The sequence below is a fragment of the Halichoerus grypus genome, chromosome 14 (genome assembly GCF_964656455.1).
Source record: "Halichoerus grypus chromosome 14, mHalGry1.hap1.1, whole genome shotgun sequence".
NCBI classification, from domain to species: Eukaryota; Metazoa; Chordata; class Mammalia; order Carnivora; family Phocidae; genus Halichoerus; species Halichoerus grypus.
The window spans coordinates 62201381-62228000 of record NC_135725.1 but is presented as its reverse complement, the minus strand read 5'-3'; the positions used below and the strand labels follow the sequence as shown (position 1 = coordinate 62228000).

The 26620-nt window shown below is 49.9% G+C and overlaps 1 protein-coding gene across 2 annotated transcripts in view; it reads left to right on the top strand.

Annotated features, from left to right (window-relative positions):
- GABBR2 (gamma-aminobutyric acid type B receptor subunit 2) overlaps positions 1 to 26620 on the top strand; it is a 341289-nt gene that overhangs the window by 163201 nt on the left and 151468 nt on the right. For both annotated transcript variants that reach the window (XM_078061504.1, XM_036074158.2), the window contains exons 4-5: positions 7674 to 7775; positions 20784 to 20849. In XM_078061504.1, coding sequence (XP_077917630.1) covers positions 7674 to 7775; positions 20784 to 20849 — 168 coding nt within the window. The remainder of the gene's footprint in view (positions 1 to 7673; positions 7776 to 20783; positions 20850 to 26620) is intronic.

The following is a 26620-nucleotide window of genomic DNA, read 5'->3' as shown; positions in this document are numbered from 1 at the left end:
AATGACAAAGTAGGTTACCTCCACTTCCATAGGAGAGCTGGGAATTCGCTTTCCTCTCAAGTTCATTTTGTAACCTAATTAGAATTTTCAAAGAGTTGTAAAGTGCATGTGGCGCAGATCTGGTTCTTCCCACCTTTACCTGGGTCTCTGCCTTTCTAGATGATTCCTCAGCTGGTGCAGCAGCCTCATTAGGTAAGGCGGCCAGGGATTTCCTGGCCACAGAAGCCAAGTGTCCCGGGGTCTCCGATGCTCCCCATGGGGTCCACCTTGCTCTTCACGTCCTCCGTGAGAGCCTTCGCTGCCTGAGACGCATGGTCAAACAGTGATCACTTAAAGCTGTCACAACGCTCTGCTTTCCTCCTCTGCCTTTCTTACTGTCTCTTAAGCCTTCTCCCTTCTTTCCTTCTTTCTGTTCTTGTTTCGGACATGGTCAGGACCTGCTTCTCACACTGGGGCCAGGAGTAGCAGGATCTGGGGATGAAAGAGGAGACCTAACTATGGGCTGGGGCAGGAAAGGGCAGGGGAGGGGTGAAGGAAGCTTTTGTAAAGGAAGATGGTGCCGTGGACCTGGAGAAAGTGGGGACAGTGATGTGGGGGGCTTTCGGGCAGGCTGACAACCCTGCTGTGAGCCTGGCAGTCCTGTTGCTTTTACCCTTAAAATGTGTGGTTCCCAAAGTGGGGACAGTGACGTGGGGGGCTTTTGGGCAGGCTGACAACCCTGCTGTGAGCCTGGCAGTCCTGTTGCTTTTACCCCTAAAATATGTGGTTCCCAAAGTAGGGACAGTGACGTGGGGGGCTTTTGGGAAGGCTGACAAACCTGCTGTGAGCCTGGCAGTCCTGTTGCTTTTACCCCTAAAATGTGTGGTTCCCATCTTTAGCTGCACATGGGAACCACATGGAGAACTCTAAAAATGCTGATGCCCAGGTGCTAGCCTAGGAATTCGAATTGGTTTAGGATGCAGCCAGCGCATCAGTATTTTTTTTTTTAACTCCCCAAGTGGTTCTGATAGGCAGTCCAGAAGGCTCCAGGTGACTGCAGCCCCAGCCAATACCTTCACCACAACCTCACGATAGACTCTGAGCCAGGACCACCCAGCTAAGTTGCTCCCACATTCCTGATCCATGGAAACTGTGAGATAATAAATATTTCTTGTTTGAAGCCACCGAGTTTGGGGAAAATTTGTTACACAGCCGTGGATGATGAATACAGATTATTAGTTGCCCCGAGCAAACCCCTAAGTGGGTCACGTCTTGCATCTCCACCAGGGCCTCCAGACTCTCTAACCAGGATGGTTGCTGGAGCTGCCTCCCTGGCCTTCCTGTGCCCCTCCTGTCTCTGCCCCCCACTGGCCCCACAGCAGCCTAAAACACAGTTCTGGTCATGTTACCCCTCCTTGAAACCTTGTACTGGCTTCCCACTGTGCGTAGGCTCAAGACCAGCATCTTTGATGTAAGTTATGAGGCCCTTATGGCCTACTCTTCATTTCGTGTGCACAACCTTCCGCCCTCCCTGACCCATGCTCTGCTTTAGCCCAGCCTGGCTCTTCCAGCTTCTCTGCTGCTCTCTCCCACTGTGGGACCTTTGTATGCATGACTCCTCAGCCTGGAATCTTTCTCTTGCGTTACCTCCTGGCCTGGGTCCAGCTCCCCATTACAGCCTCTCCCAGAGCATACTCCTGAACTTGAGAGTACTCCCTTGTCTTGGTAGGTACCAGGGTGGTTATCTGACAGGTGTTCCTCACCCCCACTAGATAGAGACCCAGGACTGTGAATGGTTTTGCTCACTCTCAGAGCCCTAGTACCACCTCACATGGTGTGTGGAATAGAAGAGATGTTAATATCATGAATGAATGAATGAATGAATGAGCCAGCGAATGAGTGAATGAATGAATGAATGAATGGGAGAATGAAAAAATCAGGAAAGAGACTAGCAAGAACAAACAGGGCCCCAATCTAGAATAACCAGAACACTAGGTAACTGTCCAGAAAGAGAGTCAAGCCCATTGGCAGTGACTGGGCATCAGATGGAATTCCCGCCCTGGGATTGAAGCGGGAGCCCCGACTGGGAGCCAGAGATCTAGGAAGATCTCTAGCCAGCTGACATACCTAGTCCTCTGGTCTGCTTTTCCTCCTCCAACCTGTCTGCTTCTCCCCCTGCATCTCACAGGATGGATACAGACAGGCTATGTCCCCGACGCCTCAGTCAGTTGGAGGAGTGAGGCCAGTGTGATGGCTCCATTGGAGTGACAAGTCCCCATCACGCCTTCCCCCTCAGCCCTGTGACCCAGCTGGGAGGGAGACGGTGTGCATACCTACTGGGCCTGCTGTTCAGATGGCTCATCAGACCTGACGGGGTTTTCTGCCTGCTCACCCTGAGCAGGACCATCCCCATGGCTCTGGGCTCCCCCAGCGCTGCTGATTCTGCCTAGAGACCTCCCTAGAGCTTAAAGTCTGAGCTTAAATGTTGAAATTCTTGGATTTGGATCTTGGATTCCCAAGGCAGCCTGGGACCCCTTAGGAGACATTGTTGTCATCCCTTATAACCTTTACACTCCCCAGTCCCCTGAGTCCGTGGCCTCCCTAAAGGGTCCTTGGTCCCTGTCCTAGCCACACCTCTCTCCTCTGAGCCTGAGCCACTTTGTCACTCTTCCTCCTTTTTTTTTTTTTTTTTTAAGATTTTATTTATTTATTTGACAGAGATAGAGCACAAGCAGGGGGAGTGGCAGGCAGAGGGAGAGGGAAAAGCAGGCTTCCTGCGGAGCAGGGAGCCAGATGCGGGGCTCGATCCCAGGACCCTGGGATCATGACCTGAGCCGAAGGCAGACACTTAACCAACTGAGCCACCCAGGTGCCCCTCACTCTCCCTCCTAAAGGCAGCCAGAACTGAGCCCAGTGTTCCAGGTATGAGCTGACATGGACAGAGGACAGACCAGAGGGTGCCTGTCCCCTCCTTCATTCTAGATGTGATGCCTTCTAAATGTGGCTCCCAGTCCTGCTCACCCTTTTAGCAGTGGCCTCACTCAGTTAACACATTCTGGTTTTCTAATCAAGGGGGGAAAATACCCAAGCCCTTGGAAACATTTGTTCACACTGTGATCAATGGTTCTTGTAAAACTTATCCTGCTTCCTTTAGGACAGTGGTTTCCAAACTTGAGCGAGCATCAGAATCGCCTGGAGGGCTGAGTAAACACAGGTGGCTGGACCCCACTGCACAGTGTCTGATCCAGTAGGTCTGGGTGGGGCCTGAGAATTTGCGTTTCTAACAAGGTCCCAGGTGATACTGATGTTACCCTCCAGGGGCCATATTTGAGAACCATTGCTTTAGGGACATGCTTCCTGGCACAACCTCATGTCCAGTCCGTACCAGTTCTTGAGGCAGGAGGAGGGAAATCAGCAGCTGTTGCTTCCAAGCCTACCCCAGATTATGTATTCACGGGGCTCTGACCCTCTGGTTCGTCTCTGTGGCATCAAGTGACTTGGGCTCCTCGGAGCTCCTCCAGCAGCCTGGGCTCAGATCCACTGCTCCGGAAGCAGGGAGAACTCTCCCCTCTGTGACCTCAGCCCTGTGAGCTGGCCCCGGGGCCCCAGCCTTGAAGGACTCAACCCCTCCTGATTCTTCTTCTAGCACACTGGGGACCCCGCCCATGACCCTGCTCACTCCCCCCACCCCTGCCCCCCAGCAGTCCTAGCTCATCCTTCCCGGTAATGGGGCAGCCTTCCCCTCTGTCCCATCCATGCATATTAGGTCCCCTGGTGGGACCCCAGCTGTACTGGAGTGAGAGAGAGAGTGTGTGTGTGTTTTATTTTCTTGGAAATTAAGAGTTATTCTTTTCCCAGAAGAACGTATTTCTGCTTTTGTAATGGAGGTGAATGAAAACCTGGGATTCAGTGTGCAGAAATGCAGTTTATAGCAAGACACTGGCCCCATTAAACAAGAGAACCTGCAATTCCAGAAGGAAAAATAGGGGTTTACAAATTCATGTCGTCCATCCTTGGCCAGTGGACTGAATGGCCCTCCCGATCTCACACATGAGGTTGTGGGTCCTTTTCCTTAGGAGTTACATCAATTCCATTGTTTCTTTTCCATGCTTTGGTTTCTTAAAAATACCATTTATTACTGAATTCCTCCATTTGCTTTCTCTAAAGAGGTCCATTAGAATAAACACTTGAGCTGAGCTCAGACTTCTTGGTGCTAAAATTATGGTGGCTGATCGCACCACCATCTGTTCTGACCTGTTCTGGCTCATCAGCCTTCTAGAACTGTCCACAGCTGGCAGGACCCAGAAGGGCCAGCCTGGGAGCATGCAGAGAGCACAAGACTAGGAGTGACACTTCAGTTTCCTCATTTGTGAAATTAGGGGCAGAGTGAGATGACTTCCAGGGGTGTTTTAGTTTTGTTTGTTTTGAGTTCTGACTGCCTAAAATGATAGTTTATTTGCCCTAATTATATACAGCTTTCGTGCACATTCTTATTCACAGAGAGACACCCCAAGCCACTGACCGTGTGGACAGCTTGCCGTAGGCCTGGATATGATCATTCCAGCTTTTAAGCCGCGTAAAGAACTTGAGAGTCTACAAAGCCATTCCCCCGTCCTCAGTGTTTTTGCTGGGCCCCGAAACAACCCTGTAAATTACACGCTGTATTGTGCCCACTTCAGAGGTGCAAAGACGGAGGCTCAAGAGAGCTCTAGCCGTTCCCGCGGGTGTGTGTGGTGAGCAAGCCGAGGGCTGCCGAACAGGCCGGGTGCTGCGTGCATCAGCTGCACTGCGTCTAGCAGGGGTGATTTTGCACAATTTCTGTGTCTAATAATCGTTGTTGCTCCACAACACCCCCCGACACACAAAACGAACAACGGGGCTCCACCTGCATCCAAGAAGGATTTGGGGCAGCAGAAATAAAGTGTAACGCCAGAGTCAACCTTTTTTGTCCAGTCAACTAGTTCCATCTCCCATCAAAATAGAGGTAAAAACTAGGGATGGACAGGGTTCACCCTGACTGCGGCAGCTTCGTTTTTTGTACAAAACATTCAGCACAGAGTATTTCAGGCATTCAGGAAACACAGAATAGCAAACACCCATGGACTCATTACCCAGAATTAATAGATGTTCACATTTCATTCTACATATGTCATATTTGTCTTAAAGAAATAAAATACAGGGCGCCTGGGTGGCTCAGTCAGTTAAGCGACTGCCTTTGGCTCAGGTCATGATCCCGGAGTCCTGGGATCAAGTCCCGCATCGGGCTCCCGGCTCAGCGGGGAGCCTCCTTCTCCCTCTGACCCTCTCCCCTCTCATGCTGTTTCTCTCTCTCTCTCTCTCAAATAAATAAATAAATAAAATCTTAAAAAAAAAAGAAATAAAATACAGCAGTTCCCACTGAAACCCCTTGGTTCCCTTCCACTGTGGTGGCTTCCCAGGGACCGTCCTGTAACGTTTAGGGCCAAATTATTCCAAACACTTTGATATATACATTGGAAGACTCTACCAATTGTTGAAACAAGAAGTACTTTTTTTACTGTGATAAAATATACATAACATGAAATTTCCATTGTAACCATTTTTTAAGATTGATTTATTTTTTGGGGGGGGGAAGGGGCAGAGGGAGAGAGAGAGAGAATCTTAAGCAGACTCCACACTAAGCGTGCCCTACACAGGGCTCAGTCCCATGACCCTGAGATCATGACCTGAGCCAAAACCAAGAGTCAGACGCTTAACCAACTGTGCCACCCAGGCACCCCCATCCATTTTAACCATTTTTAAGTGTCCAGTTCGGTGGCATTACGTACATTCCTACTACTGTGCAACCGGCACCACCCTCCATCCCTGGGTCTTTTTCATCCTTCCAGACAGTCACCGTACTGCTCAAACACTAACTCCCCGTTCCCTCCTCCCCAACGCCACATTACCATCGCTCTACTTTCTGTCTCTATGCATTCAACTCCTCTAGGTACCTCATGTAGGTAGAATCCTATAATATTTATCCTTTTGTGTCTGGCTCCTTTCACTTAATATAATGTTTTCATTTCATCCACGTTTTCGCCTGGGTCAGACCCTCATTCCGTCGTAAGGCTGAGTAATGTTCCATTGCATGTATGTACCACATGTGTTCATTCCTTCATCCATCAGTAGACTTTTGGGTTACTTCCATCTTTTGGCTTTTGTGAATAATGCTGCTGTGAACATGGGTATATGAATACATCTTGAAGACCCTGTTTTCAGTTCTTTTGAGAATATACACAGAAGCAGAGTGCTGGCTCATAGAGTGCTCTATGTTTCATGTTTGAGGGACTGCCTTACTGTTTCCCACAGTGGTGGTGCCATTTTGTGCACAGGGGGGTTCCATTCCCCTACCTCTTCGCTGGTGCTTGCTGTCTCCTGTTGTTTTGATTTTTTTTTTTATTTGAGAGAGAGAATGAGAGACAGAGCACGAGAGGGAAGAGGGTCAGAGGGAGAAGCAGACCCCCCGTTGAGCAGGGAGCCCGATGCAGGACTTGATCCCGGGACTCCAGGATCATGACCTGAGCCGAACGCAGTCGCCCAACCAACTGAGCTACCCAGGCACCCCTTGCTGTCTCCTGTTTTTTGATAATAGCCATCCTAATGCGTGTGAACAAGAAGTGCTTATAAGGATCATCTTCTCCTAAGGGAGAAGAAACTGAAGCCCTGAGACAAGAGAGTCACACAGCGAGGCCAGGGTCACAAGCAAATCAGTGACAGAGCAGAACCTAGAACCTAGGGCCCCTACCCCCCACCTAAGTTGTTTTTACTGAGGTGGGTGCTCAGCCATGGCCACAGGCTAGATACAAACTTCACATTTCTTTGGTTTGGTCCTTACTTTGGGGTGTGTGTGTGTGTGTGTGTGTGTTTAAATAATTCAAAATCGTATCAATATTTTAAGATATGAAAGGATCTTATATTTTTTAAAAACCTAGATTTCAGAGTTCTTGCCCCCAAATCAGAAGGTCTAGTGACCCCGGACTAGCATTCTGACACTGCATGATTGGGGCAGCTGCCACCTTAGATGGGACATGGGGTCACCCGTTTGCCGCTGTCCCCACCACTCCCTGACATCCTTCTACACGGACGGCTTCACACAATGGCCGGACCCGGCGAACCCTGGAGTTTGCAGACCTCTGCTTTCCAAACACATAGATGCTAGCTGTCTGTGTGTTGGTGGACAAGCAGTCACGTGTAACAGCCCAGGCTCGTTCCAGAGCCCCTTACTCTCTCCTCTATTCTGCACCGTCTGTCTGAGAGTCTTACTCTTTCTTCATCCTAGAAGTGAAATAGTATTGCCAACAAATAATACAAAATATAAATAGAGGTGTATGTGAACAGTCTGACTTGGAGACTGTGTGAAAGGGCAAAGAAACACCAGCATGAAAGGCCAGAGATTCGGATGCCCATCTTGACTCTCCCAGGAAACCCCCGTGCACTCCCAGTCTGCTGTCCTTGTGCCCCTGTGTCCCCTGCCCGGTGGGACGGGTGCATCTCCCAGGACTCACAGGGCCGTCTTGGTTTATAGTGAAGGGGGAAAATCACTCCTTTTGCATTGTTGATGGAGAAAACCAGCCCGGTTGAGCTGCTTCCCCGGGCTGACCCCTCTGAACAGACGCTTCCTGTCCTTCCCGTGGCCGCCAGTGTACCCACCCACTGCTTTCTCTTTGTAACAGGTGAGGAACGACCTGACTGGGGTTCTGTATGGTGAGGACATCGAGATTTCGGACACCGAGAGCTTCTCCAACGACCCCTGCACCAGTGTCAAAAAGCTGAAGGTAGGTGCGGCTGGCCGTGGCCGGGAGGACAGACAGACGGCCGCCACGCCCTGGGCTTCCCCACATCCCTGACTCTGAAATAGCCTCGAGTTCGGCTGTTTCATCTCGTCCTGGCATTTCGCGCGTGGGGAGAGGCTCCCGGGCACTGGCTTCCCTTGGCTTCGCCCTGGCTTGGCCAGCCGTGGCCAGAGGCCTGGTTGCCGAGTGCGTGCACAGCCACAAGGAGCTTCCGCGGTGATTTTGTACCTCTCAGCCGAGCCTAGGAGGCAAGCAGGGCGAGAGTTACTACCTTCTTTGTTGCCAAGAGGCTGAGAGGGAGGGATTATCTTGCCCAAAGGCACAGCAAGGAGGTGCAGTTGTTGGGACTGAAAGCCCAGGCTCCCTCCCAACCCCTCTCGGGACTCTCAGTCCAGGAACGGAAAGCGCCAACTAGAAGCTTGCCCAGCTGCAAGTGGTCTCTGTCTGCCATTTGTCTGCTCAGCCCACACACTCTCTCAACCAGCTGGTTTGTGCCAGACCCCCTCCTGGGCCCACAGACGCCATCAGGCCTGCCCTTGTCCTCACGTTGCTCACAGCTGGTGAGGAAGCCAGTTACCTCTCTGGGGATCAGGAACAGAGGGGCCTGGGAACAAAGGGAGGAAGTGACTCATCCCGCCCAGGGAGAGGGTTCAGACAAGGCTACTGAGGAGCATTTGCACCTGGCTAGGGAGGATGAGCAGGATGGGGGCCTGCAGGTGCCCAGCAGGGAAGGAGGGCTGAAGGTAAGAAGGCAGAGCGGCCATGCTCTCCACGCAACAGGGACCAGCAGGAATTCCACCGGCACCGGAGTGTCAGGGCTGAAAAAAGAAAAAAGAACCTGGAGCCAGGTTCCACAAGCTTTGAATGCTTAGCTAAGGAGTTTGGTCTTTTATCCAGGGGGCAGTGGGAGGTGCTAGGGGTTTATAAGCAATTGCAGACATAGTTTATAAGCAGCGTTAGCTTCCTCTTTCCCTCTCTTCCATTCCCTCGTGCTCACATTTAGGGCTTTTGGCATGGAGACCCCAGATGCCAGTTGCTGGTATGCCCCCTTCCATCTTGGGCGGGTTCCGGGTTACACCCGTCAGAGCAGGTGGCCGTTTAGAATTCTTGTCTTCCAAAGTCCTCAGTTCACAGACGGGAAGACTGAGGCCCAGAGCCAGGGAACAAGGGAAGCAGAGCACCAGCGGTTTGTCCCCTAATCTCAGGAGCAGCCACCATGCCTGTGCATGACATTTCAGCCCTAAGAGCCCGTGCAGAGAAGGAAACCGTAGCTAGGGAGCGCCTGCTGGCAGCCCAGGTAGCTGGGGCCGGATGTGCCCACGCTGTTCCCCCCCCAGGCTGCGGGCTGTGGGGTCCGGAGGACCCCGAGCCGTGGAGTGCTTACTCTGCAGGGAACAGCTGGCGTGGGGCCGGGGGTGGGGAGAGGAGCCCGATGCTGTGCCGACATCCTCCTGCCACACAGGGCAGCCTCTCCCCAGGGTGGGCACTTGAAATAGCTTCTTCCTGCGCCTCAGAGGCCCCACGGAGTTCTGTGGGCTTTCAAGTTTAAAGAGCCTTTGTGTGTGGAGCGGAAGCACTAGTTGAAAGCCTGGGAGAAATTAGGGATGGAACTGGGTGCTCTGCTCTTCAACCAACTAGCTCCAACAGAAGTAGGAGTGACAGGACTGATGATGGAAGTAGCAGCCTGCCTGTCCGCTGCCCTGACCCAGAGCCAGGCCCTGATGCAGAGCCTTGACCCGCACTGGCTCGTTCAGTCCTACCCAGAGCCCTGGGACTGAGGGTGTTTTTGCATCCCTGTGTCACAATGGGGAACTTGAGGCTCAAAGAGGTTAAGGATCACCCCGAGTCACGCAGCTGGAAAGCGGTGGGGCTGGATTCAAGCCTGGATCTGGGTGATAGGGCAGCTCAGGTCTCTCCACCGCCCCACACAGCTGCAGGGCCCAGAAAAGATTCCAACATCACATAAGCTGGGGGAGCGGAGCCCAGTCTGTCTGTTGGCAAAGGAGTCCTTGTGGGGGAAGCACTTCTCCCCCAGAGACCTGCATGGCTCCTTCCCCAGCCTTCTTCTCCTTCTTGCTCAGTTGTTCACTTTTCCCAGAGGTCTTCCCTGAATGCTTCATTTAAAAGTTAAATTCTTGGGGTGCCTGGGTGTGTCAGTCAGTTAAGTGTCTGCCTTCGGCCCAGGTCATGATCCCAGGGTCCTGGGATCGAGCCCCATATCGGGCTCCCTGCTTGGTGGGGAGCCTGCTTTTCCCTCTTCCTCTGCTGCTCCCCCTTCTTGTGCTCTCTCTCTCGCTCTCTCTCTCTGTCAAACAAGTAAATAAAATCTTAAAAAAAAAAAAAAAAAAGAAAGTTAAATCCTTACCCACCTTGTGCTGATTTGCTCCATTTCACTGATGGATATCTGTATTCATTTCCAAGGGCTGCTGTAACAAAGTACCACTAACTATGTGACTTCAAGCAACAGAAATGTATTCTCTTACATTCTGGAAGCTGGAAGTCCAAGGTCAAGGTTTGGCAAGGCCATGCTCTCTAGAGGGCTCTGGGGCTCTCCCCTGCCTTTCTCTTAGCTTCTGGTGTTGCCAGCAATCCTTGGAGTTCCTTGGCTTGCAGCCGCATAACTCCAGTCCCTGCTTCATAGGACATTTTCCCCTTTCTCTTCACATCATCTTCTTATTAGGACACTAGTCGTGTTGGATTACAAGTCTACCCTACTCCAGTATGACCTCATCTTCACTAATTACATCTATAGTGACCTTGTTTTCAAATAATGTCACATTCTAAGGTATTGGGAGTTCAGCATACCTCTGGAGGATACCATTCAACCCTTCACAACATCTGACCTACTGCCCATTTTGTCTAGTTGTTTTATCTTCTGTCTCCTCCCACTGGAACCTAAGATCTCGGAGGCAGGAGTTTCTGTCTGCTGTGCTCACTATGTCATTCCCCATCACCCAGAATCAAATTAATTTGAGTGTGTGTAAATAAAATGCCAAGTCTGGACAGACAAAGCCAACAGAGAACACAAGGATAGAATACTCAGGAATAAAGTAAAGTAACTTCTGGAAAGCTCAGAGAAAAAGCAAATCTCTGGTTTACTGTGGGATAGGATAGAAAAGGAGGTACAGAGGATGAGGAAGAAAATTAAATACCAAAGAGCAGAATTAAAATCTGCATTGGCAGTATTAGAGAGCAGAGTTAATGCCAAGAAAAATAAAAATCAATAGTGTGGGGGACAAACTTGAGATATTTCCCAGAATTCAGAGGAAATGGTGAAAGTGGTCAATCTAATGAGGGAAGAGGTAACAGGGACACTGGGGAAGGGAGATCCTAAGGGAAAACGAGGATGGATGAAACGGAACCAAAATCAAAACAAAATAGACATCGTAGTAGCAACAAGCATACCTCGCACCCAGATCTTGGTTTCTAATACCCATTCTCCATAAAAAGGATCCAGGACTCCTTGGAGAGATGGCTGATTCTAGGACTGGGGCAGGACATATGCAAGATGATCCTGGAGCATCTTTTAGTGCCAGAAAAGTAAGGGAGTATTCAGAACAGCAACAACACACACTCATGGGAGGGTGTCCGAGCCAATTGAAAGAGCTCCCAGTGGCCAAAGCTGGGACAATGTCAGCAACAAAATAAAATAGTATTGGATTATAACCCAACGTATAAAAATAAATATCCGTGTGTCTGTGCTGCTATGAATAAATAAATGGAAAAGAACAGACAAATCTCTTATACAGAAGAATTCCAAATAATTTATGTAGATATTTCATGCTCATGGAGGTGGAGCAGGACAAACCACTTCTTAAGTGACTTCCTTCCAAAGAGCACAGTGAGGAAAGCGGGGAGAAGAGTAACTTGATGGTGGAGAAATCAGACAAACACGACCTCAGCCAGGTGACCAAGGTCAACATCAACAGTGATAAGTCACATTGATAGGAGGCACCCTTGATATGAGGGGGTGAGAAGGCCAGTTTACCTCTGTGGCCTTCCTTCCCAAAACCCACGCCCTAAGCCTAAGCATGAGGAAAACGTCAGACAAATTCCAGGTGAAGACCATTTTCCAGATACTCCTCAAAACTGTCTAGGTCTTCAAAAATAAGGAACGTCTGAGTCGAAAGGAGCCTATGTAGACATGACAACTAAATATAATGTGGTACTCTGGATGTAATCTAGGAATAGAGTAAGGACATTAGAGAAAAAAAAAAAAAAACTAAGGAAATCTGAATTAAGTATGGACGTTAGCTAATAATAATATTGATTCATTAATTGTATCAAATGTACCACACTAACATAAAATATTAATAATAGGGGAAGCTGGGTGAGGAACATAGGGCAACTTTCTTTGTCACTTTTCTGTAAATCTAAAACTTATCTCAAATAAGAAGTTTATTTTGAAAAAGGAGACACACTTAAGTGGGCTCAAGAGAGTCCTGCTAGATTGGACTGACAGAATTGCTAATAGTCAACCATTTGGAACTACAAGATCAACAATTTCATAAAGGAAATGTGCGCATTGTTACATGCACTGTCTAGCTGGCCTTTCCACATTCTAGCAGAATTGGTGAAAAGAGAGTCATACCAAGACACATTTTGGCAAAATCTTTGAAGTACAAACATCAAGGGGAAAAAAATCTATAAGTATCTAGGCCAGAAAAAAGCAAATTTCCCACAAAGGTGCAAAAACCAGGCCACTTCGACTCCTCTGCAGCTTTCAAGCCCAGAGACAATGGAGCAGCTGGGAGACATCCTCCCATGCGTATGGCTCAAGTCCTAGCCAGGTGCCCTTCTTGGAGTTAATCCTTTAAGTCCTACATCAGCTCAGCCGAGAACAATGGCAAACTTCATAGCAGGTCATGACGGAGACGGCTGATCAGGGGCCAATGCAACCCGTGGTCAGAGAGCTCAGTCCAAATCATTGTTAAAAAATTGTACACAGATGCAGAAGTTCGTTTTGAAAGCAAACGTACATATACATCGGGTGTAAAAATAGATACTTTAATAACAATAACTGAGATAGAAAAATCCAAATTCCATTCACAGAGCCCCTAAAAGGGGGTGAGTAAAACATATGGGTGGTAACCTCCTGGTCTTAAGTAAAAAAGGGACTCAGCAGAGCCCACCCTGCTCATGAGTTTCCTAAATAAACATACACGCTAAAGAAGGCTTTGAATAACTTGATGGTAAATACACTACAATGCAAACAGAACCCAAAGCTTTTGGCAGAGAAGGTAGAAGCAGGGAAATTTTAGTCCACATATTGAAAACCTGAAAGCCTAACATATAATTGCAGACCAAATAGAGCCATTCTGACCATAAATTCAAATGGGCCCATTCTCCCTATTAAAAGGCAAAGACTTTGAGAATTATGTTTTTCAAGAACTGACTACAGCTATTGACAACAGAGGAAATGACCCAGAAAGGTCAAAGGTAAAATGTCGGTCACAGGTAGATCAAGCAAACCAAACCAAGCAAGAACCCCAGTGTTCATATGAGACCAAAGGGAATTCAAGGTACCAGCTGTGATGAAGGAGAGTCATTCTCTATAGATAGGGGTTCGATTCACCGTGAGAATAACACACTCATGGACCATTATTGCTGTAAATTGCATCTCATTGAAATATATAAAGAAAAGCCTGTTAAAATACAAAGGAGAATTGACAGAAACACAACAGCACTGGGAGCCATAACACTCTCAGTCTTGGACAGATCACCCAGGCGAAAATACGCAAAAGCACAGAGGAACCAAATCGTGAAATTCATCAGGCTGATTTAGCAGATATGTACCAAAGTTCACCCCAAGGAAGTCAAGAAATGAAACCATCTCTGTGTGACGCAGACCCGAGGCCTCTCAGCTCCTTCCAGGCCTGTTCCAAACACGGGGGCTTGCAAGTGAACTGTTGCCACGCTGCGCGGGGAGGGGGGCGGAGGCTGCCCCTGGCTATTTCCAGGGTGCCTGCTCCGAAGCATTGGGCCCCGTGGGGGAGAGTGCCCGGCTTCAGATGCTCTGTTCTTTTATTTGCTTTATCTACCTTCCCTGGAGCAGCCCCCCCAACCCATCATTCAGGATTCAGATTCCAGGATAATCTCCCTAATTTATAAAGCAGCCGATGAGCAACCTTAATTCCATCTGCAGCGTTCTTTCCCTCTGGCCACGTCACGGAGCATATTCCCAGGTTCTGGAGATTAGGAAAGAGGACATTCCGGGGTGGGGGGGCCTCAGTCTGCCTATCATAGGAAGACCACAAAAATAGGCCTTCAGGTGGACTGCTGCCCCCTTCGCTCCATGGGAGAAGCCTCGTGGGAGCTGCCCCCCGACCCCACAGGCCAGGAGCCTGCTTGACTGCCGGAAACTACATTTCACACAGGCACCCCAGGGGGATGCAAAGCTACAGAATAAACATCGTCCATCTTCCCAGCGGGCCAGTTTTGCTCAGAAACATGGGAAGGAAAGCATTATTTTTATCTTGAGATAAACATAGATATGTTATTGGAATGCTAAATATATGTGAATTTTCAAGATAAAATAATAAGCTTTACAGAAGTGGCATGCTATGGGCTATTCCTTCTTCACTTCCTTCTTTAAGAATATATGTCTCCTTGGGATGCCTGGGTGGCTCAGTCGGTTGAGCGTCTGCCTTAGGCTCAGGTCATGATTCCAGGGTCCTGGGATCAAGCTCCGTGTCGGGCTCCTTGCTTGGTGGGGAGTTTGCTTCCCTCTTTGCCTGCAGCTCCCCCTGCTTGTGCTCTCTCTCTCTCTCTCTGACAAATAAATACATAAAATCTTAAAAATAAAAAAAAATTAAAAAAGAAATATATGTCTCCTTAAGGTATAGACTTGTCCAATTACTATGTTGTACATCTTAAACTAACGTAACGTTTTATGTCAACTACGCTCCAATAAGTAGACAGGCGGACAGATAGATAAAAATGAAAAATAAACGGGAGGGCTAATCAGAATAAAAAGATCAATGTAACAACAGCAACAAAAGAATATGTCTCCTGCTTCTCTGCCTAAATTTAGGCATATTTCTGGTAAGGAAGAAAAATGTCTAAGAAAAACTAACTTCAACTAAATGAAAGTACTCATTCTGGGTATGGAACAGTGTGTCCGGGCCAGGAGGGACTTTGGGAAGTGTCTAGGCTAACCCTGCTGGACTTACCCCAGGTCTCACGGCCAGAGTCAGGGGGCAGGAGTGGGCCTGGGCTCCAGAGCCCTTCCCAGGCCAGCCCCCAGCCCCATCATGGCCAGCCTCTAAAGCTCAGCCTCCCTTCCAACAGCACTGCACACGTTTTATCTGATTTTCCAGCAGCCCAGTGGGTCTGTGGGACTGGGCACCTGGGAAACCAGGGAGCGATTGCAGGTGGACCAAGCCGGATGCGCGGGTGGCGGGAGAGGCCAGGTAACGCAGAGGTCAGTGTCTGGTTGACCTTCCGTTCCAGCGGGACCCTGCGCTCCTGCCACAGGGAAGGCGGGATGCGGTGGCTTCTGCTCGCCTGCTCTTTTCAATGCCCACCAGCTATTTCAGCGTCTCAGGATCACACCGGCTGTTGCAGTGCTTTCACGTCCCAGGCTACCCCGCTTTCCTCCGCGAGCCGTTGCCACAAACTGGGTATTTTCTCAGCCGGGGAGGCAACACGTAGGGCTGAGCGGTCAAGCGCTCAGGCTCTGGGGCCAGGCCGACCCGGGGTGGAGGCCAGCGCCACCACTTCCTACCTGTGGGACCTGGTGTCTTAGGCTGAACTCCCTAGAAACAGAGCCTGAGAGTCTGGTCAAAGTGATTTATTGAGAGCGCGCTCCGGAGAAGGGAGAGAGATGCAGGATCAGGCAAGAGGGGAGCCGGGCCAGACTGCGGTCTTGGCGGGATTGCCTGGAACGCAGCCTGCGCCACGGAGCGGGCCCCGCCTTTCAGGGAGCCGGCCTCTGGGTGCTGCAGGGTGTGGGGCGCCGCCCGACGTGCCTCCGCTGGGGGCAGTTCTCCAGAGAGGGGGGCGAGCTAGAAGCAGCCCACGCTCCCTGCACGGGGACGGCTGCCCCGGTCCCGAGTGCACGAGTGCAGGAACCGGCGGGGCTGGCGGTGTGCCGCACTTGAGAAACGTCCTTCGTTCTTCGGGGCTCAGCTCGCTCGTGAAACTTTCCGGAGTGGACGTCGTAACAACACCTCTCTCCTTGGGCGGGGCTGATGCACCCCTCAGTCCCACAGCTAGAAGGAGCTCAGGAACTGTCCTGCTTTTTATTTGCTAAGATCCCCTGCAACCTAGGGGTTATACACAAAGTCTCTGAATTGGGTCACGTTTCTGAAGTGTCACTTTTGTGTGTGTGTGATCTTAGCTCACTTTAAGTGTCCCAGAGACAAAGAGGCTCTAGGCAAGAGATGAGAAGGACCAGGAAGGAGGGAAGGAAATCCATCCAGGCGTGGACCTCCCACCCCATCGTTGTTTCCTCCCGTGTCTGCCCCTTCCCTGTAGGCGAGGCCTCTTGTGAACACAGGCCTCTGTGTGGTCTACACATGGATCTAGCCATGTGAGTACAAGGTGTCCTTTGTCCCACCTCAGGTCACCTTTTGCTCCAGGTGGCCCCCTGCAGAATCAAGAGTCTGTGGAAGGGCACAGGAATTTTGGACCCTGCCCTCTGCCACATTCTGGGTTCACTGTACTGTCCCAACTCTGTTCTGTCGCTCTCAGCCTCAGGGACATTCAGGGCTCTCCTCCCCTACCCCCTGTTCTCCCCACACTGCCCCAGAGTCCTTTCCATGGCAAAGGAGCAAGTGTTCAGGCCCCTGGCAGGGACGTGGAGGTGTGGCCGGAAGCAGGAACCACTGCCGAGACAAAATTTCTCTTTCCACTTTACAGATTTTCAGGGAAAGATACAAGTTATGTAACACTGAACAGCGTGGTTCTGGAACTTTTGTGAGAGGACACATGTGTTAAAAACTTTTAAGACTCCGGAAATCCAAGGACGCTTGGGTGGCAGTCGGTTGAGCATCTGACTCTTGGTATCAGCTCAGGTCATGATCTCAGGGGCATGAGATCGAGCCCCACATCCAGCTCCATGCTCAGCGTGAGGTCTGCTTGAGATTCTCTCTCCCCCTGCTCACACACTCTCTCTCTATTTCTCTCTCGCGCGCGCAAATAAATAAATAAATCTTTAAAAAAAGATTCCCTCTCCCTCTGCCCCTCCTTCCTGCTCTCTCTCTCTCTCATAAATAAATAAATAATCTTTATTTAAAAAGAAAAAAAAAAGACTCCCGGAATCCAAAACCTTTTCCCTCACCCCTGAATCTTCCAATAAATTGCTACTCTGGAAAGAAGAACGAGGTATATCCATGCTTCTCATACTCTCAGGAAAACTCATGCTCCAGGAGGACACATATCCCATTTTGAGAAGCCCTTCCAGTTCTTTCTACCGCTCTCAAGGCTCCTGCTAAGCATCCCAGGCCAGTTCCATCTCCCTTTGTCCACTCCCCACACGGGATTCCATCTCGTCCATCTTGAACGCCCTTCCCTCTCTGGGAGCTGCACTGGATGCTGGCTCTTCCCTCCCAGACACTGCAGCATCTTGCTGCCTCTCACCGGCTGGAATCAGAGTGGGTGTGAGTCGCTCCCTACCATGGGCAGAACCTGGCTCCGGCCAGGATCTTTCTCCAGGGTCCTCTGATGGTCAGAGGGCCACCAAGGTGAGAGCACTGGTTCCACTGGGCAGTGTTGGGGGAAGCCTTTTGCCTCTCTAGGAAGGGGTTCACTAGATCAGTGATCCCTTGGGTTCTGCCCAATTCTAACAGTCTGGGAGCATAGCACCAAATGGTCCTTGCGACTTGGTTGTCATGGCAACAGAGACACCAAATGGTCCACAAGTGGTAGAGCCGGTTATTTATCTATCTGCAGGTGGTCAGGTGGTCAGCCGTGAAGATGTGGGCTCCTCAGTGCATTCAAGAAACGGACATGGTGAACCCAGTGAGTGCCGAGGCCCTAGGCTAGCAGGGTATCAGGGCAGTGGTGATCACAGCTACCGGTTACTGAATAAGGAATGCAGGCCAGGCACTGCGCTTGGTACTTGACAGAGCATTCGCTCACTTAATTGTGCATTCAACACCTGTGGTTATATATGTGTCATGCCTTGGCCCCCTGACCTGGGGACCCAGAGATGAGTCAAGTTACCCTCAGTCCAGCGGAGAAGACAGATAAGCAAGTGGACTTGTGCCATGATAGAGGGAAGCACAGAGTGCTCTGGGCCCACAGAGGAGCAAATGAGCACCTCAGAGGACACAGATGGTTTCTCAGGGTAGGGGTGCCTGAGCTAAAGCATGAAGGGTGAGTGGCAGCTCTCCAGGCAGAGGTGAGAGGGAAGGGCGTTCAAGATGGATGAGCTTGCAGAAAGCAAGAGGGGAGCAGGTGGGGGAAGGAGCCAGTGAAGGAGTACCTCAGTAAGTGGCAGACCTCTTTTAGAGAACTGCAGGTAGCTCATTCTCATGCCCTGCAAGACTGGCAAAGACTGAGCAGGAGTCGGCTGGTAAAGCATCTCGAATGTCCTACTCAGGAGCTCAGTTGACCTGGAAAGCTCAGGGAGCCATGGAGAGATTTTACACAACCACATTTGAATCTCAGAATGATTCCTTAATCCGCTCTGTGGAGAGCAGGGTGGATGGAGCAGGACTAAGGGTGGGGATCCAACCGGAAGGCAGTTGTATTTTACCGAGGAGGAATGATGGTGGCCACAACCAGCGAGGTGAAGCTGCAGGGGTGGGGGTGATTTGGCACTGGTGGGCAGGCAGAACCAGCGGGTGGGTCCTGGTTAGGGCTTGGAGGGAGGCAAGTGAACCTGGGTGGGTGGGAGGTTGGCGACACCGTTCTCAGAGATGGACCACGCAGGAGGGGGAAAGGGCTCGTTGGCAAAGATGATGAGTTCAGCTTGGGATGTGCTGAGCTTGAGGTACGTGGGAGAATCCAAGTGGAGGGATCCAGGGGCAGCTAGAGAAAAGCTGGGCGTGGGGAGAGTGATCGGGCCTCCGTAGCACACGGCGGGCAGTTGTGGCTGGGGTCTTGAATGAGGCTGCCCAGGAGAGTGATGAGGACACAGAGCTAAGGGCAGAATTGTGTAGAACACCAGCATGTAGGGACGTGCAGAAAGATGGTGAGCTGACTCAGTCTGAGCAGGAGGGACTAGGAGGTAGGAAAGAGCCAGGAGGAAGCATCATGGAAGCCAATGGCTGGGTTTCCTTAGTATGAATCCTACAGCCCCCGCCCCGGCAAGGTAGGTTGGATTATCCCTCTTTCAATGGTGAGAAAATTGAGGCTCCAAGGGATTAAGACTCAAGTTCACACAGCTGGTCAGTGGTAGAGCTGGGATTTGAACTGAGGTCTCCCTAACTCTAAAACCCGATAAGCTATTTCTACTATACCATGTTTAGCAACACAGAGCTTGGCACAAAGTAGACGCTCAGTAAGTGTTTGCTGGCTGGCTGGATGAATACTATTAGCAGCAAAGAAGGCTAAAAGATTTCAACAAACAAGCAAAAAAAACCCTGGAGTGTGCCTGAGAGCATTGTCCACAGAACGGAAGCAGCTTAGAACTTTTTATAGCGTTGCAGACATGGTGATGACAAAGGCTTGCCTTCCTTCAACTGCTCTGTTAACGATCTTTTAAAGTCCTTTCAGAGCAGGGTTTTTTTTTTTTTTTTTCTCTTCTTTCCATTCTTGCTTGCAAACGAAGGATGATTTTAGAATCCAAGCCTTTTTTATTTTGCTAAAGTACATGATGAGTAAAATGGCCTCCCAGTCAGCACTTTCCAATTTTGAAAGATGCTAAAAACTGATCTTTAAAGACATGTTTCTCTTCTTTATGCATCAAAGGGCCTTGAGGCCTGCTGGAGAGGCAGGAAGGTGGCATCACCTGGAAGCCTGAGCCTCAGGGCGGACGGCAGGAAGTGAGTGCGGTGGGGAGCAGGCCGGTGGGCCAGGGCCCCGGCTGGTCTCCTGCAGGCTGCCTGGCACATCCTCCTGTAGCCTGTTCTCCATGGGGCCGGGCCCCGCCTGGGTCCCTGTCCCCCGGAGAGCACCAAGGGCCTCTGACCTGACCCAGGAGGGAGCCTCGGCAAACGCCCAGTAAATGTTTGTTGAATGAATAAATGAGTCACAGGAGCTGTTGTGCAAGGCACACATCGAGATAATAAGTGCAGTCCTATTTATAGAGTTTTCAAATATAAGTTTTTCTGGGAGTTAAAAATGGGTTGGGAGGAGGTTATAAAATCCTAATACTAGCTAGCACTTACTGGGCCTTCGTTATGTGCCCGGAACTGTGTGAAGCAGTTTATGTGGGTCACGTCAGGGGGTCCTCCCGGAAGGTAGGTACTGCCGTTTTCCACATTCCACAGGTGAGGAAATTGAGGCTAAGATGCATATAGGAGCCACCTGCGGCGCCCTGAGGCTTGTGGGTGGAGCTGAGATTTGAACAAAGCTCAAAACTCAAAGAGACTCTGGAACTTCTTCATTGGGAAGGCTTGTGGGTTCCAGGAAGCTATAGAAAAGTCTAGAATACTGGGGGAGGGTGGGGCGCTGCAGTCTTATTTCAGCCACCAACTCCCTTGGGGACCTTGGAAGCTCCTTTCTCTCCCCTGGCCTCAGTTTCCCTGTGTGTCAAGTGAGGAAGAAGATCAGATGCTGTCTCGGTGCCCTGTAGGGTTGGCCTGCCCTTGTTGAAGGAATCAGGGATGCTGCTGGGACCGCTGAGAGCCGCCAGCTTTACAAAGCCTCCAGCCCGTGCAGATTTGTCCCAGGGTGTGCCGTGGAGACCAGGGAGGGCAGCAGGAGCTGAGGGAAAGCTGGCCCCAGAGAGGGCCAGAGCATCCAGGCTGGGCTGGGGTGAGAGGTCAGGGCTCTTGGCTGGGGAGCTGGGGGTGCACAAATGTTCTCTGCCCGTGGCCTCAAGCCCTCGAGTGTGCCTGTCCTCCACTCTCCTTGACACACATGTCCTTCTGTCCACAGGGCAATGACGTGAGGATCATCCTCGGCCAGTTTGACCAGAATATGGCAGCAAAAGTGTTCTGTTGTGTAAGTAAAACTTTGGTCGTGTCACTGCGTCTATGGGGAGTTTCATGAAGCTGTTTCTCAGACTCATTCTCACTGCCTGGTCTGAGCGGGATATAGGACTGGAGTCCGGGTTGTTGGAAGCAGAAATGTTATGGTCACTGCTCTTTCCTCTTTGCAGGGAGCTAAACCCCGAGCGCTCAGAACAGTGCAGTCGTGGGAGGACCTAGGGACCTCAGCTGGCCCAACATCCCCTCCAGCGCCCTGTCTAAGCTAATGCCCTGCCTGTCTTCTTAGCCTTGGAGGTGGGCCGTGTGCACGGCAGGGTGGGAGGGGCCAGACGTCCCGGCAAGGCTGAGCTACCTCAGAGCCCCCTCCCGGCCCTGGAGCAGGGCTCAGAGTCTCAACTCTGAATGTTGAATGTTCTCTCAACTGTTCAGTATCTACCCGTGAATTCTTTACAATTGTCTGGTGTGTGATAGGCAGCAAGGTACCTTTTTATACCTTATCTCATTTCATCTTTTCAGTAAACCATGTGACACAACTCACAATTATCATTATCCCACTTTAGAGATAAGGAAATAGAGGCCCAGCTCGTGGCTGAGCCAAGGCTCCATCCCCGTCACCTGATTCCCAGTCCAATCAACTTCTTTCCACATGATGTTCTACCTAAGTACTGGTGAGAGTTCTAACACAGGAACCAAGTCTTTCCATTCTGACGCCCTGGCTCCCTCTCCCCCACCCCAGGTCAGGAGAAGAGTCAACAGAATGAGAGCCCAGTCATGGGAGTCATTGTCTCCCCAATAAGCGCTTCCACTTAGAGTGAGCTTATTCTAGGTGTAGTCTCTAGTGATGGGCCATAGGCCTCTGTTCTCTTTGATCTTTTGTTGATGACTTGGATGAGATTATAAAAAACAGACTTGTAGGAATTTTGGAAGTTGTGAAATATATTGGAAACAGATCCAAGATTGCAAAGAACCCTAACAGGCTGGAATGTTTGCTTCAGTCTAAGGTTAAATCTCATAGCCCTAATAGAAGGTTACATTAGAACAAATCAAGCTGCCTGTGTCCAAGGTGGTAGAGCATAGCTGAGGAGGACTGTGCATTTAGAACAGAAGAGACTTTGGGGTCTTGGTTGACTTCAGGGTTGCTGTGAGTCACCAAGGTAAGCATAACTCTGAGGAGCCAAGGGGACCTCCGGCTGCATGTCCACACCCAGGGAAGGTGGTCCCTCTGCTGTCTGCTGGAGAGACACTGCCTGGGGTATCCTTCTCAGCTCCTGCTACCCCTTTCCAGAGAGATGCAGGAACTCAAAGCGCACCAGGAGTGAGGACAGAATGGTGACCGGAAGCCACAGTCACACGGGGCTGTTTCATCCCGAAGGCTCAAGAACAAAACGAGAACCTCCTGATCATCTCTCGATTTACTGGGGATCCTGGATGGAGTTGGGAGCTCAGGAGCCAGTCTGCTGCTTAGTTGCTGAATTTGGACTTGTTGTTGACACTTCTGGAGCCTTTGTTTTCTCATCTGTAAAGTGGGGATGATAATAGTACCAGTCTCCTAGGATTGTTGTGGAGATTGAATGAACAGAAACACTGCACGGTGCCTGATGGATAGTGAGCCCTCGGTAAATGTCCGTGGTCTTTTTTTGTTTGTTTATGTAAAGTCTCAGGTGTGTGAGAATGGAATGGACCACTGCTGGGCTGGTGAGTTTCCTATCTGATGGTCTTTACAAGATGGTATGAAGCATCCTCTGCTCCAGTTAAGGGAAGCAAGGGGTCTTTCCCTATGAAAATCTAAGGATGAACGTGAGAAAAATTGAAAAAATGGAGCAAATGGATTTAATACATTTTACTTCAAAACCTTGCTCATAAAATTTTACTCATAAACCTTTATCATAAAACCTTGTACATTACCATCTGAGGTCCCGAAGTGGCCCATTTTAAAAAGGAAAATAGGGGCGCCTGGGTGGCTTCATTGTTAAGCGTCTTCAGCTCAGGTCATGATCCCAGGGTCCTGGGATCGAGCCCCACATTGGGCTCCCTGCTCAGCAGGAAGCCTGCTTCTCCCTCTCCCACTCCCCCTGCTTGTGTTCCCTCTCTCGCTGTGTCTCTCTCTGTCAAATAAATAAATAAAATCTTTAAAAAAAATTTAAAAAATAAAATAAAAAGGAAAATAATGCTCCATATTGGAGAATGGAATCTCTTTTGGGGAAGAAACTGGATTTTATCCCTGTCCCTCCCCACCCTTCACCATATCCCCAAGGCCTTGCAAGCAGCTGGTGCATGGTGGGTCATAACTCCAGGAGAAATAAATTAATAAACATGATCCACGAAGACACCACACTGGTCGCTGGCCATCTCCCTTTTTCAAGAACTGGAAACAGACCTCATGCTCCGCTCTGAGCCAAACCCAAGTGGGGGCGTGGCTGTGATTCCACTCTGTGCCATGCACTGGGATTATTTTCCGAGTGGCATTTCCAGCCATGGTTTCTGCTTCAGAACAGACGGTGTGGCTGTCTTCCTCTCGACCCAAAGCCCCAGGCTGCCTGCCTTCCACATGGCGTGGGACACCATCCACCTCCTCATCCTACTTTCCTCTTGTTGGACGGTGGACATTTTGCAATGGGCTTCCTCTTAGAGTCTGCGGGTGGCTTTGGTTGTTGAGAAATTCCTTGCAGGTTTTCTTGTTGGATATTTATTCGAGACCCTCGGAAGCCATCTGCCCTCTTACGTGGTTGGGAAGGAATTCTTCTGGCAGGTCTGGAAGCTCCTGAGGAGAGTCTGCTCCGTGTCTTCCTACTGGATCAAGACTGGCGTGTGACAGAGAGAGGGGCTGCTCAGAGCGGAGACCCCTGTGAAAGAGCCTTCCTCTCCTCGTCAGGGTCAGAGTGCAGATCCGGTGGAAACAGCCGTATCTTTGCCATCCAAATGCCGCAGTGCAAACTTTGCAGCATGTTGCTGTGTTCTTGAGATTGGAACCGCCACCCAATGGAAGAGCAGACTCCAGCAAATGCAAGACCTATTTATAGCCCTGTGGCAAAATGTTCATTTGGGCTTCAGCACAGAATGAGCATGTCTCCGTGGCTTTTGTCTTGTCCTCCCCCCTCGGGGGTCTATTCTAAATTCTCAAGCACTCTGGCCTGGGTTCTGGTTTTAGCTCCACCAGCTGTGTGACCTCAGGCAGGTCACCTTACACCTCTGGTCTCCAGCTGCCTCACCTCCAAAATGGAAGCAGCAGTCCTTGCCCCAGCGGCCTCACGGGGTTGGCAAGAGGCTTAAATAAGGCCACGAAAGGAGACCATCATCCCAACTGTGAACTGCCTTCTTGATGTGAGGGTTTATTACTATCATTGGTGTGACCGTAATAGGAAAAGGGAAATGTCCTTCTTGCATGGAAAGGGGAGGAGGCGAAAGGAAATGTAATAAAAAGAGCAAACTGGATTTTTAAAAATAATTCATATCATGGTTACCTGTCAGCAACTAATAAGAACCAAAGCAGTCCCTGAGACTGAAGAAGGTGAGCTCAGGACTGCCCGTCACCACATGGCAGGGCCCACCGGTGGCCACAGGTCCTGAGATCACATTCCTACCAGAGACAGGGAAAATGAAAACTAAGGTGACCAAGGAAGCTGGAAATGTGTTCAGTCATTCCGCAACCACTTCTTGGGTGCCCTGGGCACACCAGGCACTGTGCTGAGCACCGGGGATCCACAGAAGAGCGGACGCCACCCTACAAAAACTCCCCCTCCAGCAAAGGAGACAGAGAGCATTCCTTTACTCCCAGCTCACATGCTCAGTCCGTCTGAATATGGGAATAGCAGAATGGAGGCCCAGAGCCTTCCCCTCAGGTGCTTTAGATGGTGGATGGTATATTTAAACCAGTTCACCTACCTTGCAGGGAAGCCTCTTAGACCCTCACTCAAAGCCTATTTACTTTTGCTCTGCACATGTTTAACCACCCAGGCGCCCTGCTTTCCAAGCCATAACAGTTTAAAAGCAGCAAGTTCAGAGAAGACAGGAGCTCAATGGCAGTGAAAAGTGCCACCCTAGACCCAGCAGCATGACTGTGCACGGCCCGTAACAGTGACTGGTGTTCAGAATAAAACCATGCATTACAGAAAGGAGAAGGCAACGAGAAGGAGCTGCTAAAATGTGCCTGGTTGTAGTGTTGGCCAGGCATGGTACACGTGTCATCTCATTTAATTCTTTACACCAACCCAGGGAGATAGGCTTTGCTTTCCACAGGCTAGAGATGGGAAAAGCGAGACCCGAGGAGTTGGGCGCCAGAGTTACCCAGCTGGTATGTGGCAGAGAATCTGGTGCTGCTTGACTGTAATCTCCCTGTTTGTTTGTTTGAGAAGGTCAGTAGGAAAATGTTTATCTTCATCAAAACTGAATAACATTCTAAACAAAATCTATTGTCACTCAAATGGGCTAAGCTTCTATTCTCTGGAAAATTCACTCACAAGGAACAGCTCCTAATGAGACAAGGGCAGGTCAAAGAGCTGTCACAGCAGATCCCTGGGCGGCTTCTGACTTCCTGCTCTGTGCTGTCTCTAAGTTATCACGAGGTCTTTGTCCTCAGAGCGTGATGCAGGTCTGCCTCTGTGTCTGCTTAGAAGTCCTGTTGTCCTCGCTCTGTATCTGTTGATTCCTACTTAACATACATTCCTAATAAGGGCGGCACTCTTCTGGCCTCAACCTGAAAGCTTCCAAAAAGTTCTGTTTTATTCATTTTGCTAAGAAAAGAGGGGAACTTCCAAAAATGGACTTTGAATCTTGTCCCCTTGACTTAGCTGTATGTGGTTGGGCAAATCCCTCGATCTCTGAGCCTCAATTTCATCATCTATAAGTTAGAAATAATAATGCATACCTGTAGGGTTGTTGTGAGAATAAAATAAGATAATGTGTATAATTGGCCAAGCACAATAGGGGCTCAAGATATGTGAGTTCCTCCCTTCCTATGAAGGATGAGAGTTGTAAAGTCTCACAGGTTCTGCCGTTCATACAGTGACCTGGGATCACTGGGATGAGCCTTTTGTTCAAAAATCTAGCCCCCCAACAGATCTCAGATTATCTTTTCTTCAAAAGAAAGATTCTTTGGACTAAATCCCATTTATTAGAGGGAAGATCAGGAGATTGCCTCCCTTTATTGAACTGGGATTTTATCCTGTAATTGAAATATGAGGGCTGTGTTTTCTACAACAGTTGTGATAGGGGCAACATTATAATGTAGCTGCTGGAAAAATGACTATGATCTGAGGCTGCATTATGAGAAGTATATTATCTAGAATTGGGGAGGTCAAGGTCCCATATCATCAGAGGAGTCTAGAGAAAACACAGTGTGATCACTGCCTTGAAGTAGTTGAAGGGCTCTTTCGTTAAATAATTTCAGTTTAATCTCCAGAGGCTTCACTGAACCAAGGAGATGAGGCCATGGAGATGGTATCTGAGCTTAAGTTAAGGAACAAACATTTTAACTCACATTTATCCCAGTGAGATGCTCCACTGCCCATGCTGCAGGATGGGCTTTCTTAGGTGTTAAGAGAATTCTAGAAGAGTCGCTTCCCCAGATGTAGGAATGGGGGGGATCTCTCCCCCAACTCTCAGACTTGACTGTAACTTTTCTCTAATGTACAGATGCCATTAGGGTCTCTGGCCCACCCTGCTGTGGACAGAGCCTGGCTAGCAACCCAGAGCCTAAGTGGAGGGCAGCCAGAAGCTTCCTGGAGTCCAAAGCAATCCTGCAGGCTCCCCTGCCACGTCCGCTTGGCCTCTGTGCTGTCTCTGTTG